Source organism: Typopeltis vanoorti, chromosome 6 (genome assembly GCF_054136105.1).
Source record: "Typopeltis vanoorti isolate ZY-2024b chromosome 6, IOZ_Tvanoo_1.0, whole genome shotgun sequence".
NCBI lineage: Eukaryota > Metazoa > Arthropoda > Arachnida > Uropygi > Thelyphonidae > Typopeltis > Typopeltis vanoorti.
In genome coordinates this window covers 92,501,722-92,517,270 of record NC_143554.1, presented here as the reverse complement: position 1 = coordinate 92,517,270, position 15,549 = coordinate 92,501,722, and the positions used below count along the sequence as shown (strand labels likewise).

At 34.2% G+C, this 15,549-nt stretch overlaps 1 protein-coding gene across 1 annotated transcript in view; it reads right to left on the bottom strand.

The window, feature by feature from the left end:
- LOC150105708 (histidine--tRNA ligase, cytoplasmic-like) overlaps positions 1-15,549 on the bottom strand; it is a 190,507-nt gene that overhangs the window by 119,993 nt on the left and 54,965 nt on the right. The window contains exons 4-5 of the mRNA XM_090394308.1: positions 10,397-10,618; positions 1,614-1,721 (exon numbers count right to left, since the gene is read on the bottom strand). Of these exons, the coding sequence (XP_090250434.1) occupies positions 1,614-1,721; positions 10,397-10,618 (330 nt within the window). The remainder of the gene's footprint in view (positions 1-1,613; positions 1,722-10,396; positions 10,619-15,549) is intronic.

Genomic DNA, 15,549 nt, shown 5'->3' with positions numbered 1-15,549 from the left:
AATAAAACCTGATAAATCAGCTTTGGAAGACTAAAAAGTCTAGCCACAAATTAGTGGGTAATATTTCAACTAATGTTAATTTTGTCGTTTTTCAATTATAACCAGTGGTGTGTTGGTAAATTTTCAACAAACGGCTTGTTTTATGTGACCCAGGGCCGGTGCAAACTGTGCGGAGGTAGAGGCCCCCCCCCCACACTGGCAAAAGCAAGTGCCCTAAACTAATTATATTTTTATCTTTGAGGGGACATCGTTATTCTATTTCGCACAGGGCTCCACAAAGTATAGAACAGGGGCTGATGTCACCAGGGAAAAAGTGTAGGGAAAGAGGGACAAGCTGGCGTAGAATATTTTGCCATCATGTTTTTAAGTTTTTTTCATATACTTATCTGTGAGCCTCTTATAGACCGGGGCAATTACACTATGACGGCAAATTACAATGAAAATTTAAAGGTATTTAATTAACAAATATTTTGCATCGGTCTGTGGCACGATACATTGTTTAGTAAAGAAAATCATTTCCAAATTCCCGTTCGTAAATTGAGTTTGTGTTTTGTGAATTCTCCTTTATGCTAATAATAATATATGTAAATGTTTATTATACAATTTCAAAATATTTACAAGTATATACTATCGTTCATCATCTATCCTTTCATAAAGAATTTTAATAACCGGCTCACCTGACTTAAAAACATTAACAACAGGCCCACTAAATCTGAAAAATTTTAACCGGCCAGTGCAAGTCGGTCCCAACACACCAATGATTATAACAAACTTAATAAAAACTCTGATAAATATACTGTGTTTTTTAATTCAAAAACAGATCTCAACATTGCCTATATCAACTGAATATGTCTACAGTTTAGTGACCTGGAAACTCAAAAAATCTCCATAATGAATTGTTTAGGGATTCTGGGAACTCTTTAGCTCCATTTTTTAAATATGCTAATAAACTTAAATAAATAAAAATTGAATGTTTCATGTCTTGAAAAAAATATTAATTTAATTAAGAAATACATTAGCATTAACTCCACCCACCATCTGATTCTAATCCGTTCGATTTTTCTCCTAAGGTTAAAATGTGCTTTTCTGCCTTCATGCTTCTAATATGGCAGTGTACACAAGTGACAAAAAGCAACTACCATCTAAAAGGCTTTTACTAACATCCGTGACAATGAAATTCAAACCCACAGCCTGTTGTTGGCAACAAAACATACTAATTGTTTATATCGCCGAAATGAAGCCTATTGGCTCATTTCGGCGATATAAACATTGTATAATCTTGTTTTTTTTTAAAGAAAAACTTCAAAAACCTGTAAATAAAATATTGTGAAATGTTTTCGATACTATATTTATTCTGTTTATTAAAACATTTGATTCATTATCAGCATAAATTTAACCATTTAAATGTACACTACTCACAGTATGTTTTGTCTACTAAAACTACTAAGAATGTGCATATCACTAAAGAAATTACCAAAAAAAGATATACAATGAATCAAAAATTACCCTTCTCACCTTGAAATGAAGTTTCTGATAATGTGTCACATTATCAGAAACAAAAATGTTTATTTCACAATATTAAATTATAAATTGCACTTTCAAGACAAACTTACTTTAATTACAAAATGCCCAAGATCAAGTTCTGAGAGGATCTCATACATTATTCTGACACACTCTACATCAGGAAGCATTGGATCATACTGGCCTGCAATGTCAAAATCCTGCAAGAATAAAAAGCAAATAGAATTAATAACCCACTTTTGGAACTCAATACAACACAAAACTTAAATTAGGTACATAAAATCCTGATACAGTATATGTTTATGATGATGGTATTTAACTCACCTCAGGAGAATGTTAAATCCATTGTCCTTTTGATAGAGTATAAAATATTCTGTACCTTATCCTAACCCACTCAAAATATCATAGCTTTAATAATTTCATTCTGAAGTAGATGTAATCACCAAACACTATTGTTTGCAAAATGCAACTCATCCTCACAGAAAACATTTTCTTGGCTATAGCCTTATTTGAAAATAGGATACATAATTGAAATGTTATATGCATAGACATCCTTAAATTGCATGCTAATTGCTACCTGAATTTGTATATGATTACTTAAACTCAGATGTTTTCAATTCGTATCAATCTTCTAGTGCATAATTCGGTTATTTAGAATTAAAGCTGAGTCCAGAAGGCAAATTTACAATGTCTGTCAGTCGTACATAGCTCAAGGCTATATATCTACTTTGCTGACGGGAGAAAATATTTCTGCTACAAGCCATACTACCTCCATCTGTAAAAATGTTCCACTATAAAGTTTTTGCTATAAAATGTTCCTAATATTCCTGATGGGATTCAGGAATATTAGAAACATTTTACAACCTGGATATTTTATTTTTCACTAAAGGACATGCCATTTTTCAAAATAAGATGTGGAGGCTTTCAACAAATGCTGCTCATTCTTTTTTTCTGTCATTCATTTTCTTTAAAATTTTTCATGTAAAAAAATCCATTTATATTTGTTCATCTTTTTATTAAATCACAGACTTCCAGGTAAAAAATAAATTATGGGTATAATTTTTACAGTATAAAATTTGCTGTAAAATCAAAACGCCTGATCAATTGGCCATCTTATGTAATTTCCAAAAAACAGAGTAAAAGATTATCTGAGGGTTTCCCACAACATCCAAGTAAAGAATGGGTGTAGTAGGAATACACAATAGATCCCCATTGTACAACCTACCTGATTCCTGGAAAATTGCTTTAAGTGAGCTGTTGTAAATTGAACCCTAAATTTCAATACGCTCAGCGTCATGTTCTTGAAAACTTTAAACTATATACTACCACACTGAAATGATAATTTACAGAGTTTAGAGTAATTTATTCTTAACTAAGGAGCTTTCCCCCTCCCTCCCTCTATTGATAAATGTTGCTATAGCTCCATTTTTATTCAAAATTTGTTTTTGAAACCTGGATCAACAGTTTCCAAATTTTTCGGACCTGAGCCAATTTTTTTAAATTCTCTAAGTCTTTGTAATGCATAGGAAGGGATAGGATTAGGTTTTAAAACACCATGCCATCTTCTTTGGTAGGTTCTTGCTCTATCATTTAGGCACTTATCAGAGCCTCAATGATAAGTTCATTTTCTTGCAATTAAAGCAAATTATTTATGTCTTCACTAGAGACTTCCAGGGCCAACCAATTTTGTGATCTCAACTGTTGCCTCTTCTAAAGAAAATTCAAAACTTCAAAGTCTTCAATTAACTGTCAGCAAAATTTCTTGCAGCCACATCCTTCAGATTGGATTTGGCAAGTTCATTCTAGGCATCTCGATCAGTTTTTATAGCATCAGTAAATTAAAGATGCCAAGAAATTACATTCTTGGTTTCATCCTTTATCCAAGTGTAAGCAAAGTTTGCACATGCAGTCACTTCACTACTGGGCTACCTGTATATAGAGGCTAATGACTTCACATCAATTGCCTTAGAATCCCATAATGCAATGAACGTATCCTTACGAACATGTATTATGGGAGAGGCCATTACCCAGACAAGCTTCAACCTTTATTAAGGTCTCATCAGTGGGAGTCAGACCCAGAAGTGATACCAAGGCTGAAGTAATTTCTTGGCATCTTTAATTTATAGTATAACCAAGTGAAAAAACTTTCAACATCTATCTCTAATCCAGAGTACCTTTAATAATAAAGTGTGACACCTTTTGGCTACTTGTATGGAAATATGACTTCTGCATTACTTCAACCTTGGTATCACTTCTGAGTTTGGCTCCCACTGATGAGACCTCAATAAAGGTCGAAACCGGTCTGGGTAGTGGCCCTTCGCATAATGTATAGCATTATAAATGTACATAAGGATATGTGCATTGCATTATGGGATACTAAGGCAATTGATGTGAAGTCATTAGCCTCTATATACAAGTAGCCTAGTAGTGAAGTGACTGCATGTGCAAACTTTGCTTACACTTGGATAAAGGATGAAACCAAGAATATAATTTCTTGGCATCTTTAATTTATAGTATGACCAAGTGAAAAAAAACTTTCTATTTATAGCATCCAAATGCTGAATTTTTGCCACAAGTCTAGGCAAACATTAGTGAAATCATTGTTTTCCAAAATGCCTGGATAAAGCCAGTCAGTTAAGCTGAAATCCTTCTTACTAGTTAAAATATTTTATTACTGATTTTATGTTGAAGTCTTAGCAACCTACTGTTGAAGGATGCACATCTTCATCACCTTCACATATTAGAAAATTTATACTATTCATATGTAAGGGGTGGAATCTAGAGTATTAGAAAATATGTAAATAATTCTCAGAACAATTTCCCTTTATACCATACACTGCAGCTCAGGACACATAGGCATATATCAATATGCTCTTAATTTGGTGATTTGATGCTAAAAGATGAAATCTCTTGATTGCCACCTTCATAACTGCTAATATAAAGAAAAGATTGTCCACTTTTTGATTCATGCTCCTCTTCTGATTTGGTAAAATTAACTGCTGATATGTTAATTTATATGGCTCAAAAATACTTTGTAAAAAGCAAGCATTTTAGTTTCAATGGAATGTATTAAGTTTGATATCACAAGATATTTTTTTTTAGAAATATCGTCACTGGTCTAGATCAACATAAGTCTATTCTCATAGACAGGCTTATATGTTGGTTATGCATTATTAAATTACTTAAGGAATTGAACAACGTAGATGCAAATATAAATTAAATTACACTTTAATAAATATTTCCGATATTTTGGCAACATCACGTTGCCATTTTCGAAAGGAACTTACAAAAAAAGGCACGTGCATAGGCACTACAACACAGTAACTGAGAAAGAAGAGATGAAGCTATTATTCTCCTAAAAGTCCTGATGGTGCCCTTTAGCAGGCTAAGTAGGTGTTCTTGGCTGTTGGGCTGAAGGTGTAAGCCTCCCAAATTTGGGGCAGTTGCATACAACCAAATTTGTTGAGGTTTGGAGAGTTTCTTAGGGCTGAGGCTGATTCCATAAACAGTCTTTCGAATTTGTATTTACTACGGTGTATTACTGTAGCTTTCTTCCATCGTATTCTGTGGCGTGTATCCAGAGCATGGTCTGCGAGACCAGAATGGCTGTACTTGTGAAAACGGATGTAGTCCTTGTGTTCAGAAATTCTGATATTCGCTGTCCTGCCTGTTTGGCCAAAGTAAGACAGTTTACAACTGCAAGGGACCTGGTATACACCAGATAGATCTAGGGGAAGTGGTTGGTCTTTGGTGGAGCAGATAAGGGATGCCAATTTTCTATAAGGCCTGTAACAGGAGGTCAGGTCATGTTTTTTTTAAAATTTTGGTAATTTTTTCCGAGGTGCCTCGGATGTAGGGAATGGTGATGGATTTAGAGTAATCCTTGTTGTGGAGGGGGAGAGGGGGGGGGGGCTGTGGTTTATGGGTTTCAATATTTTTTGGATTTTTTTTGGGGGGGGGGGGCATTGGCTGAGAAAGTGTTGAGGAATGTGATTTAGTTCAGTGTTTAGGACCATGTCGTTACAACAGATTAGTTTAGCCCTGTTGTATAGTGTTTTCACCACTCCATATTGTTGTGGGGGAGGGGAATTGTTGGCGAATGTATCTGTCTGTATGGGTGGGTTTTCTATAAACTGAAAAAAACCAAGGTTCCATCAGGCTGGCGGGTGACTAGTGTGTCTAGGAAAGGGAGGCTGTTGTTTTCCTCTTTTTCCAGGGTGAACTTGATTCTGGGGTGTTGGTTGTTTAAGTGTGTTAAGAAGGAGAGGAGTGTTTCAGAGTCATGTGGCCAAATAGCGAACACATCACCAACGTAGCAAAGCCATATGGTTTTTGTGGGCAGAGGCTAAGGCTTTTTCTTTAAAGGTCTCCATAAAGAAATTGGCCAAGGATGGGGAGAGTGGTGAATCCATGGCTGTCCCCCTCTATTTGTTTGTAGAATTTTCTCTGCCAAATGAAATAGCCTTAGTTCATTGTGAACTGAAATAGGGCTGAGATATCGGGAGAAAATTTAGCTTGGATTAGCTCTAAAGCTTCCTTGAGTGGGACATTTGTGAATAAGGAGGAGACGTCAAAGCTGATCATTATGTCAGTATGTTGAAGTGTAAGGTTTTCTATGCTGGCTTTGAAGTGGGCTGAGTTTTTGTATGTGTGATGGTGTGTTGCCAGTATAGTGTGTGAGCTCTTTGGCCAAATGTTTAGCTAATTTGTATGTGGGGTAATCAATGCCATCCACTATGGGACGTAATGGCACATTTTCTTTATGTATTTTTGGGAGTCCGTAAATACGGGGGGGATATAGAGTTAAATGGCTTTAATCTGTTGGTAACTTCTACAGGCCAAGAAGTGACTTTCTTAAGGAGCCTGTGAAGTTTTCTAATTTGTGAGTTGGTGGGATTGTATTCGATAGGCAGGTAAGTAGCCCGATCTAATAGAAGAGCATTAATAGAACATATAGAGCAATAGATCATTAACAGATAGACTTATGTGTCCTGACGATGATGGACTCTCATTATAGTGACCTGCTAAAAAGTACCAGATAAAGACCCCATATAAAATGCCATTCTATATAAAAAACACACACCCTATAGTAGCAAACAATTTACAACAATGAACTATTCCTGTGGTACCTACGAGTTTGCTACAGTAGAAGTCAATTGTAATAAGAAATCTGCAATGGCTGAATAGAATGGAATGAAATTTGGTATTTTCTTTTATATATATCACTCGTCCATGAGATGCTGCAATGCCTATAGAAATTAATACCATATGTTGAGCAGGGAGTTATAATATTCTTTTTGAAAAGCTTAGTCCTATAATATTCTTTTTGAAAACCTTAGTCCTTGTGAAATACTTCATGGGGGAAGGCTGTTCTGCAGAAAAGAGGTAGATGGAACAAAAGATGAATGGATACAGAAGGATAGATGAATCAACAATTCAACTGTAAATGAATATTGGACTATTGTTGCTCATGTTATTATATCAGCAGAAATGTGGGGAAAACACAGGAATATTTTAATGTTTGCCAAATATTTCAGTAGGAAACATTTGGCAAACATTAAAATATTCTTGTGTTAACGTGTTTATAATTCTTAATTTAATGTCACAAGTGTCTCAAGAATAGAAGACCATATTCTTGTTATCTTTCCAAAAGAGATTAAATGGAACAATACAGCTGTCTTGCATCGAAGTGACTACACGTCTGAGACTATTTTAGAATTTGCGCCAGGTATGAAACACTTCCCCTTAATCTCAGTAAGTATATAGCTGTGTTAATTTGCCAAAGATCTAGAGACAGTTACTCTAAAAGCATATTTTAAAATATGGTCTGCCAGTCTTGACTTGCTATACTAATGGCGATGTATGCAGTTTTAATGGTCAAAGTGGATGTTAACAGATCTACTTCTCTGTTCCAAGTAAACTAAGTTGCAGGCAAACAGAACTTGATACATGACAAGTTTTGGCCAGAAAGACCTGGGTTGAATCTCATCTAGTATGCAAAGAATCTTTATCAAGATTTTTCAACTGAAGGTGAATTAACCAGTCTCATAAGGAAGCAGCAGGGTTTTTCCTCCCTGAATCTCTGGTTTTTCAAGCAAGCAAATCAGCCATTAAAATACAGGCAATAACAAACAAAATACAATGGCCTTGCAGCCTGAGTTGTTTTGGCTGTATATTCAAATAAACCAAACCTGAGACAGTGTCATGATAAGACATTGTTCCATTTCTTTTCTGTTACAATCTGAATTGTTTCTGCATTAACCTAGTTGAGTGCTGTATGTTTTACAGCAGCAATAATTTCTACTCTGAAGATGATTGAATATCCAGCAAAATCTTGGTAACCCAATGAATTATTTATTTTGTTCCTCTGTACTGTTTATGCCATGAAGCACTGCTATGAATAATTACAACACCTAATTTCACTATGTTTGAAAGGAAGGTATTTGAAAATCAAATTCAAATGGAATTATCCTATTCCGTAGTGTGCTGAATGTGACTATCACCAATATTTTTTCATCAAAAACAGAATACAAGACATTATGGAAATACCCCTGCTTCGGTCCCTATCATTCAAATGATAGTGTTATTGTTCATACTTGTGAATGCAATGATAGCCTTTTTGCAAACACCATGACCATGCTGATGACTGCTGGACAAATAAATGTCTGTCTAATTTGTCCCATCATTACCATCAAAAGTTGCATCGAATAGAGGACTTGGTAAACAAACCTCAGAGACTTAATGCTCAAAAAGATCCCACAAAGTTTGCATTTGAAAGACCCTATTCATGGTAAAACAAACAAGACTATGCCTTAGCACACACATGTTCTTTACAGTCTGCTTAGCAATACTTCATCTCATTAGGGAAAACTTCCTCCAAAGTTCAAATAACCTATAGGATAGAGAGAAACTTTTTTTTTTTATCTTTGTAGACTTTGATCCAAACCAAAACACCACTTACAGAACTCCAATATGCTGGAGATGATATAATTTTCTCTCATTCTGAAACCAAACTTCATTTTCTTTATTTCCAAAGAAAATGAATAAATGATTTTGCCTTAGTGTAAACATCAAAACAGATAAATGTCTTCAAACTGCTACAGTGCTAATACCTATCATTCAGATGGCTAAAGAAACTCTGGAATATATGAAACATTTCCCCTATCCTGGCAATTATTTCTCAGAAAATGCTGAGATTGATGAGGAAATTTAGAGTTACTGGAAATGCACTAGTGCAGCTTTTGGATGTGTGAGAATTGGGACATCCTACATAACCAAACTCTTGATTTATAAGGCTGTTTTCATCTCACCTTTGCTATAGGATTGTAAACTTAAACCACATAGCAGACACATAAAACCTGGCAAAATACAACCAACACTATTTTTTGAAGAATTCTCAAAATTCAGTGGAAAGAGAGGCACACTTAACATCAGAATAATTTTCGTTGAAGCTATGTGTACAAGTCTTGAGACCGATTATCTACCACCAACTTTGCTACACTGCCCGCATCACCTGTATGACATGTAACCACTTCCTAAAACAGATCTCAGAAATGAAAAGAGGACTAAACAACAACAGGAAATAAAGAGTTTAGTTTCAAGTAATATTGACAAACAACTAAGAAGCTAAAACTTTAGATCAGTCTAAATGGAAAAAGGCAGTTCTCTCAGAAACTGTACAATGTACAGTTTCTGAGAGTTTTTTTTGCTGTACAATGTACTGAGAAAAAAAAGAATCATCAGTGCCTCCTGGAAGAACTTGTTATTACTGTGGAAGTCAGGCAGATCATGCATTGACTTAATCAGATAACTAGATAACTATCATTAGCAGTCTTTTGGAAACAAGTATAGTTGTCATCTAAACAACCAACAGCGAGTCTAGAGATGGTTGTTTAGATGACAACTATACTTGTTTCCAAAAGACTGCTAATGATAGTTATCTTGTTTTCACAATGAGATTTTTAGAATTTATGAAATAAATTAACCAGTTGATTCACTGAACTTTGCAACCTATAGGGATCTCTAAGGTGGGAGATGCATTTTGGCCTGATTGTGCTGAAATTCAATGTTGGGAAGCTTAAGGAACAAAAAAAAATTATTTGGGTACATGATGTGTTGTATAGAGATGTCTGAGGTACAGAGGACATGCTTTTGGTCTTTTTCTTCTTCCTAAATTTCAAAGTGCTCTATGTATGTTAGCTAAGGACTGACTGTGTCATGTAGTTTTGTATGGTAGTTACACTGAAGAAAACTTTGTATGCTAGGTCTGAAAACTAAAAAAGTTACTGCATTCAGCTAATACCAACAGAGATAAATCTCATTTTTTAAAAAAATTAGATTTATCTTTGTAAACAGTTTTCATTATGGCATCGAGTATCTCTGAAGTATCACAAACATCCATGCTTAGTCAAACCATCAGCCTGTTTATCAGTATATCTGTCATCTGACAAGTTGACCAAACTAGCCAGCAGTTTGCAAATCTATAAAATTATATATTGTGCAAAACATTTATATCTAATCTTTACATGATTTCTATTATCTCAGAACTTCAATTATGAAAAATTGCACCATGCACTCACTTAAATACTATTAAAAGTCCAAAAGTAGTCTATTTACAAACATACAGTGCAAAAGAAATAACTTAGAAAAATAACAACAAACAATGCCCGAGTTAGTGTGATTTGTTTTTAATCTTGTGCTGTGTAATCTTCAAACTCAATTAAACTGTGTATGAGGATTCATAGACCTTTAAATAAATTTTTATATTTCAGAAGCAGAAAGAAAAGGGGGGGGGAGTAATTAGTTTGTCTACAAAACTTCTAAAACAGGGAGAATCTTATATACATTAACTATGTATTAGCATTTCTGTACTCACACACTGGTAAAATTCTCTATAGCGACCACGTGTCATTGCTGGAGTATCCCGCCTGTATACCTTTCCGATATGGTAACGCTTAATATTTGTTATTTTATTCATTGCAAGGTAACGTGCAAATGGTACAGTTAAATCATATCGCAGTGACAGAATCTCTCCTCCCTGGTCAGCAAGATCATAAATCAGCTTACTATCCTCTCCATACTTTCCCGTTAGAATTTCCTAGATGTGAAATAACATAAATTAATTAAAGTCTCAAAATCTATAATAAATAAAAGCAAACAATGATTACATTCATACAATGAACCTATAAAGAAAGCTTTATCTGAGTGCTCATGCTTCCTTTCTGTTATTATCAATCCTTAAACCTCAAATTAATACAATATGAGTGATCACTTCAACAATTATCCCTTTCATAAGTTTAGAAATTTTTGAATAATTCCTAATTTGCAATTTCCACTATGTCTATTTTCTTTAGTTCTATATATTTAAAGTGCAATCATCAGCATATGTTCAAAATGGTTAAAAAAAAAACACAATGTAACTTGTATTTGAAAATCAAATAAAAATAAATAAAAGTACATAGATAAAAAAATGGCTGATTATACAAAATTAATTACTAGTCAGTGGAAGATAGATAAAATGTATTTTCTTAAAATTGATCAGTGGTGTACCACAGGGATCAGTCCTTGCACCATTGTTGTTCAATTTATACATTGATGATATTGAGAAAAACTCAACAAGAGATGCTGAATTGTTTGCTGATGATGCAAAGACATTTACAAAATGATTTGAATAGGTCGGAACTGTAGGCAAATGATGAAGGCTGTCAATTCAATGTTAGTAAAGTTATACACTTCGGCATGATGAGATTTCCAATTGCATATTATATTGGTGTGGTTATATTACAAGAAACTGATGAGGCTGAGACACTTGGAATTATGCTGGATAAGAACTTGAGGTTCAAAAGTCACAAAAATTGCAAATATAATTCAGAGGATCATTGCAATGTCAAAAGAAATATTGACATTTAAGGATAAGGATGTCATTTTGCCTCTCTACAAGGCCTTAATGAGACCACATTTGGATTACTATGCACAGATTTGGTGTTCTGAGTTCAGATGGAGATGAAGAAGCTGTAGAAATAGTAAAAAGAATAGTAATAAAGATATCAGGATTATGGACTGTAGACACTAGTCAACAGGAGAAAGGGGAGGGGGTGATATGATACAGATGTATATATATATACTTCTGAAATGATGTTATAGGATATCAACTGATAAAATTTTTTGTTGTATGAAAGGTGGGAGAGAACATGGCAAGCTAAGTTTATGTGCAGTTAAAGAAGTGAGAGCTAGATTTTTCTCTCACAGAGAGGTGAGTCAGTGGACCAGTTTGCCAGTTGAGTGGTGAATACATCTAGCATGAATGACTTGAAGAGATATAACAGCTGGTATGAGTCATGTGATGAGTCCTTGACTTTTTGATATGATAATAATAATAATTTATCATTGACAGAATGCACAAGTTATAGGAGATATGCTTAATTTAACATAGGTTACCTTGCAAATCCAGGACCCTTGAACCTTAGCAGTTCAATTTTCAGAAAATGCAGCTAATCAATTATCTTCATATATTATGGTATTAGTTTGGTCAACCTATAGTATGCTAGTCTCAAGGATGGGCAAAAAAAAAGAAGCTTGTTAACAATGGATTTGAAGACATGAGGATTGTATTCTTTAAGAAATGCATACGGATTTTCTGTTTTGTAAGTTTGGATTTGGTGCCTCCATAGTTCAGTTGGCACAGATAAGCACTTAGGTTGAAAGATCCAGGTTTGAATCTATGATGCGAGGAACCTTTATCAGGTCTTTTCAACCAAGCAGTGAATTAGCCAATCTCATACGGCGGTAGAGGATCTTTCCTCTTGGAAACTCAGGAAAGGCAAACCAGCTCCCATGAACAAACAAATCTAAGCCTAAAAATACTTGCCCTTACCAGGATGAAGCAGAGGCGTGATGTGCTGGCTGTATTAATTCTTCATGACCCCTAAATCGGGGGACTCTACCTGTCCTAAGGGATGGATGGATTGAAGAAACAGTTTGGATTTGAACTGTGAAAGACTGAAGATTTGCTGCTGCATGTGTCATGGGTTTAGAGGGGGTTGCAGGAATTTCAATTGGCAATTTTGATCAACAGCAAACATAAAAACATCAGTAGAAAATGCATGCAGTAGAAATTGAATGTCTGTGTGAAAAAAATGAATTGGTGAGGGGACATGGTACTGATCACTCAATTGTTCTCTTCTATACAGAAAAGAGGCTTTTAAAGGGATCTCTTAAGGGCACCACACCAAATATATTTGTAATTTCTACAAAATCTTTGCCATACATTCCAACATGTCATTAATATAAAGAATAGGAACTCTGCAGACTTCTTCCCTTGAAGGATGTTAGCAATAACTGTCAATGATTTTACATGTAATTCTTGGGTTATAACCATTTAACCACACAAACATCCATGTGGATGAAATACATCACCTTACAATTGATATCTATGTCGTTTCAATGGAATGGCAATAGAATTGCAATTTAATGGATACTTCACATCCAATATTTTAGTTGATATAAATATACATTATGGCAGATTGGGTGGAGGCTGTAAGTACTTTCCAATTCCTATTGAAGATAAACTTCTGAGGAACAATAATTTTATGTATTCAAGATACCAAAGATTTTACAATTAGAAACGCTCAAATATGAAGGTATAGAAGTTTTACAGTAGCTCTACTACATAATTCAAAAGGACTGAACTCATAAGAAGATCAAATTCCAGATGATTGGAGTAGAGCACTTACAGTGCCTATCTATAAAAATCAAAATAAAACAATGTTGTTGGGATCAGATTTTCATTTTAAAACAAATAGTGGAGAAATCATAGGAATAAAACAAGGATCAGTATTTAAGTTTTACAAATCTAGAAATGGCATATGATAAGGCACCAAGAGTAAAGATCTTCAAAACACTAATTATCTGGTGAAAATGGGACATTATATCAAGCAATATACAGTCTATATATGAGTTATAAGTAAGACGTGTTAGAGTTGAAGGAGGTAAAAAAGATGGTTTTGATATTAAAGTGTTTAAAACCGGTACACCATGAGTTGGAATACTAATAAAAATGGAAAACTTGCATAAAAAATCTCGAATTTTAATTGTAAATTTTTGGCCTATATTTCAGAAGGTGTCATTGAGGAACTGGCTCTTTGTATGGAGAATGGTTGATGAGTGGAATATATTGCCTGACACATGCTGAATGTGGAAACATTACATGAATTTAAAGTACAGTTTGATGAGTGAATGTGATAGTGTGAACTTCCCATAATGGTGTTAATAATAATAATCTCAGTACAGAAATGGAACAGTAAATTATGCAAATAACTAAGATTCTTAAAAAAAAAAAAAAAAAAAAAAAAAAAAAAAAAGCACCAATAGTAGCTACTGGAAGGTAACAAAAACAGTAACTCATAAAATATTATTACTAGAATCACTTATGTTTAATTTTAATGCCTTTATTTGTAAAATATTCAGATAAGTTTCATAGCTATTGTCAATATAATTACAGGAAAACACACACACAAGCATACACAAAAAAAGAACAATTCAAATGAAAGCATGTGATATTATGTGCAGTACTGGCTGCAGGAGAATAGCTCCATCTGCATTAATAGATATTCAAAATAAATTACAATAAAATGATTTAATTGATAATTATTTTTAAATAAAATGGTTATGAAACTTAGCTGAAAATTTTACAAATAAAGATATTAAAATTAAATACAAATGATTCTAATTTTTCCTCTTACATTTTGATTTAAAAAACAGTTAACACTTTTCTAATTAAAAAATATGCACAATTAAAATAAAGAGTCAAAAGGTTTCAGTTTGGCCATGCAAAATTATATAACTAAAGTGGATTATAGTGTATTCCTGTAAGCTCTCTGGTCAACTTACTTTACAAAACTTTCATAGTTTCTACATTCAGCTTTGAAATAATGCTAGATGTAATATCCACTTTATTTATACAAATTAGGAAAGATTAGCAGATTGCAAAAGTACTATCTCCGATAAAGGAGATAAATGCAGAGACATTAGATTTATTTAAGTTGGGCAATTGTCTTTATGTTTCACAATTTTCCTATATTCTGAGGATTGGTGTCGAGGCTAGCTGGTGAACGGACGTGCTATCGGAGAGCTCCTGAGAGATTTGTGATTTTTGTTGATTTATTGGTGTTTTGGATTCAATTTAATGGACTTAAGTGTGTAATTTTGGTATATTATTAGAGCTTTATTAGCGTGGTTAGTGTACTAAAGTGTTTTATAACATAATCTATGTCGAGAAGTCGCCGCTAGATGAATTCGTAATGTGTAGTGTTCGTGCAAGCTCCAGATAAGATAAGTATCATTTTCAGTTATCGATACAAATTACTTAATATTGTGTAGTTTTGTTTTGTTTGCCTTGCGTATTTTAGTGTGTTATAACGTATAATTTGACAAAACACGTTGCAAATAAGGATGGCACCTGTGCGAAGGAAAATGGCGGCCAGTAATGAAGGTTCGGCATCGTTATCAAAGAACGGTAGCATAAAAGAAATGAGTCAGTGTACTAGCTGTGAAATGTACGCTTTGCGGAGTGCGGTCGGAGTGTGGTTAGATGATAATAAAGGATTGAATGTGTGTAGAAAATGTAGGGAGAATGAGGAATTGAAGTGTATTTCGGATCGTGAGTGTGATATTTTTGTCAACCTTCAGAATGAAGGAAATAGGGATATGACAAGAAACGGCAAGGTTGTACATGAAAATTGTGAGAGTGTGAATGTAGAAAGTGTGAATGATAGTATAAATGGTTTCTCAGAGAACAAACAAGATGAGATAGATGCATTGAGTGAGATCACGTTGTTGAATAGTGCGATAGAAAGAGCAAAACAGCAGCTAGAGTGCATGAACAAAAGTAGACTGAATGAACCAACCAATAATAAAAGGTATGACAGGAAAAATAGACGTATGAATGTGAACATGAACAAAATGAAGGATAGAGTGCTGTATGGAGACTCGTTAGTACGAGGTGTGTTAGTAGAGGATTTGACAAAATCG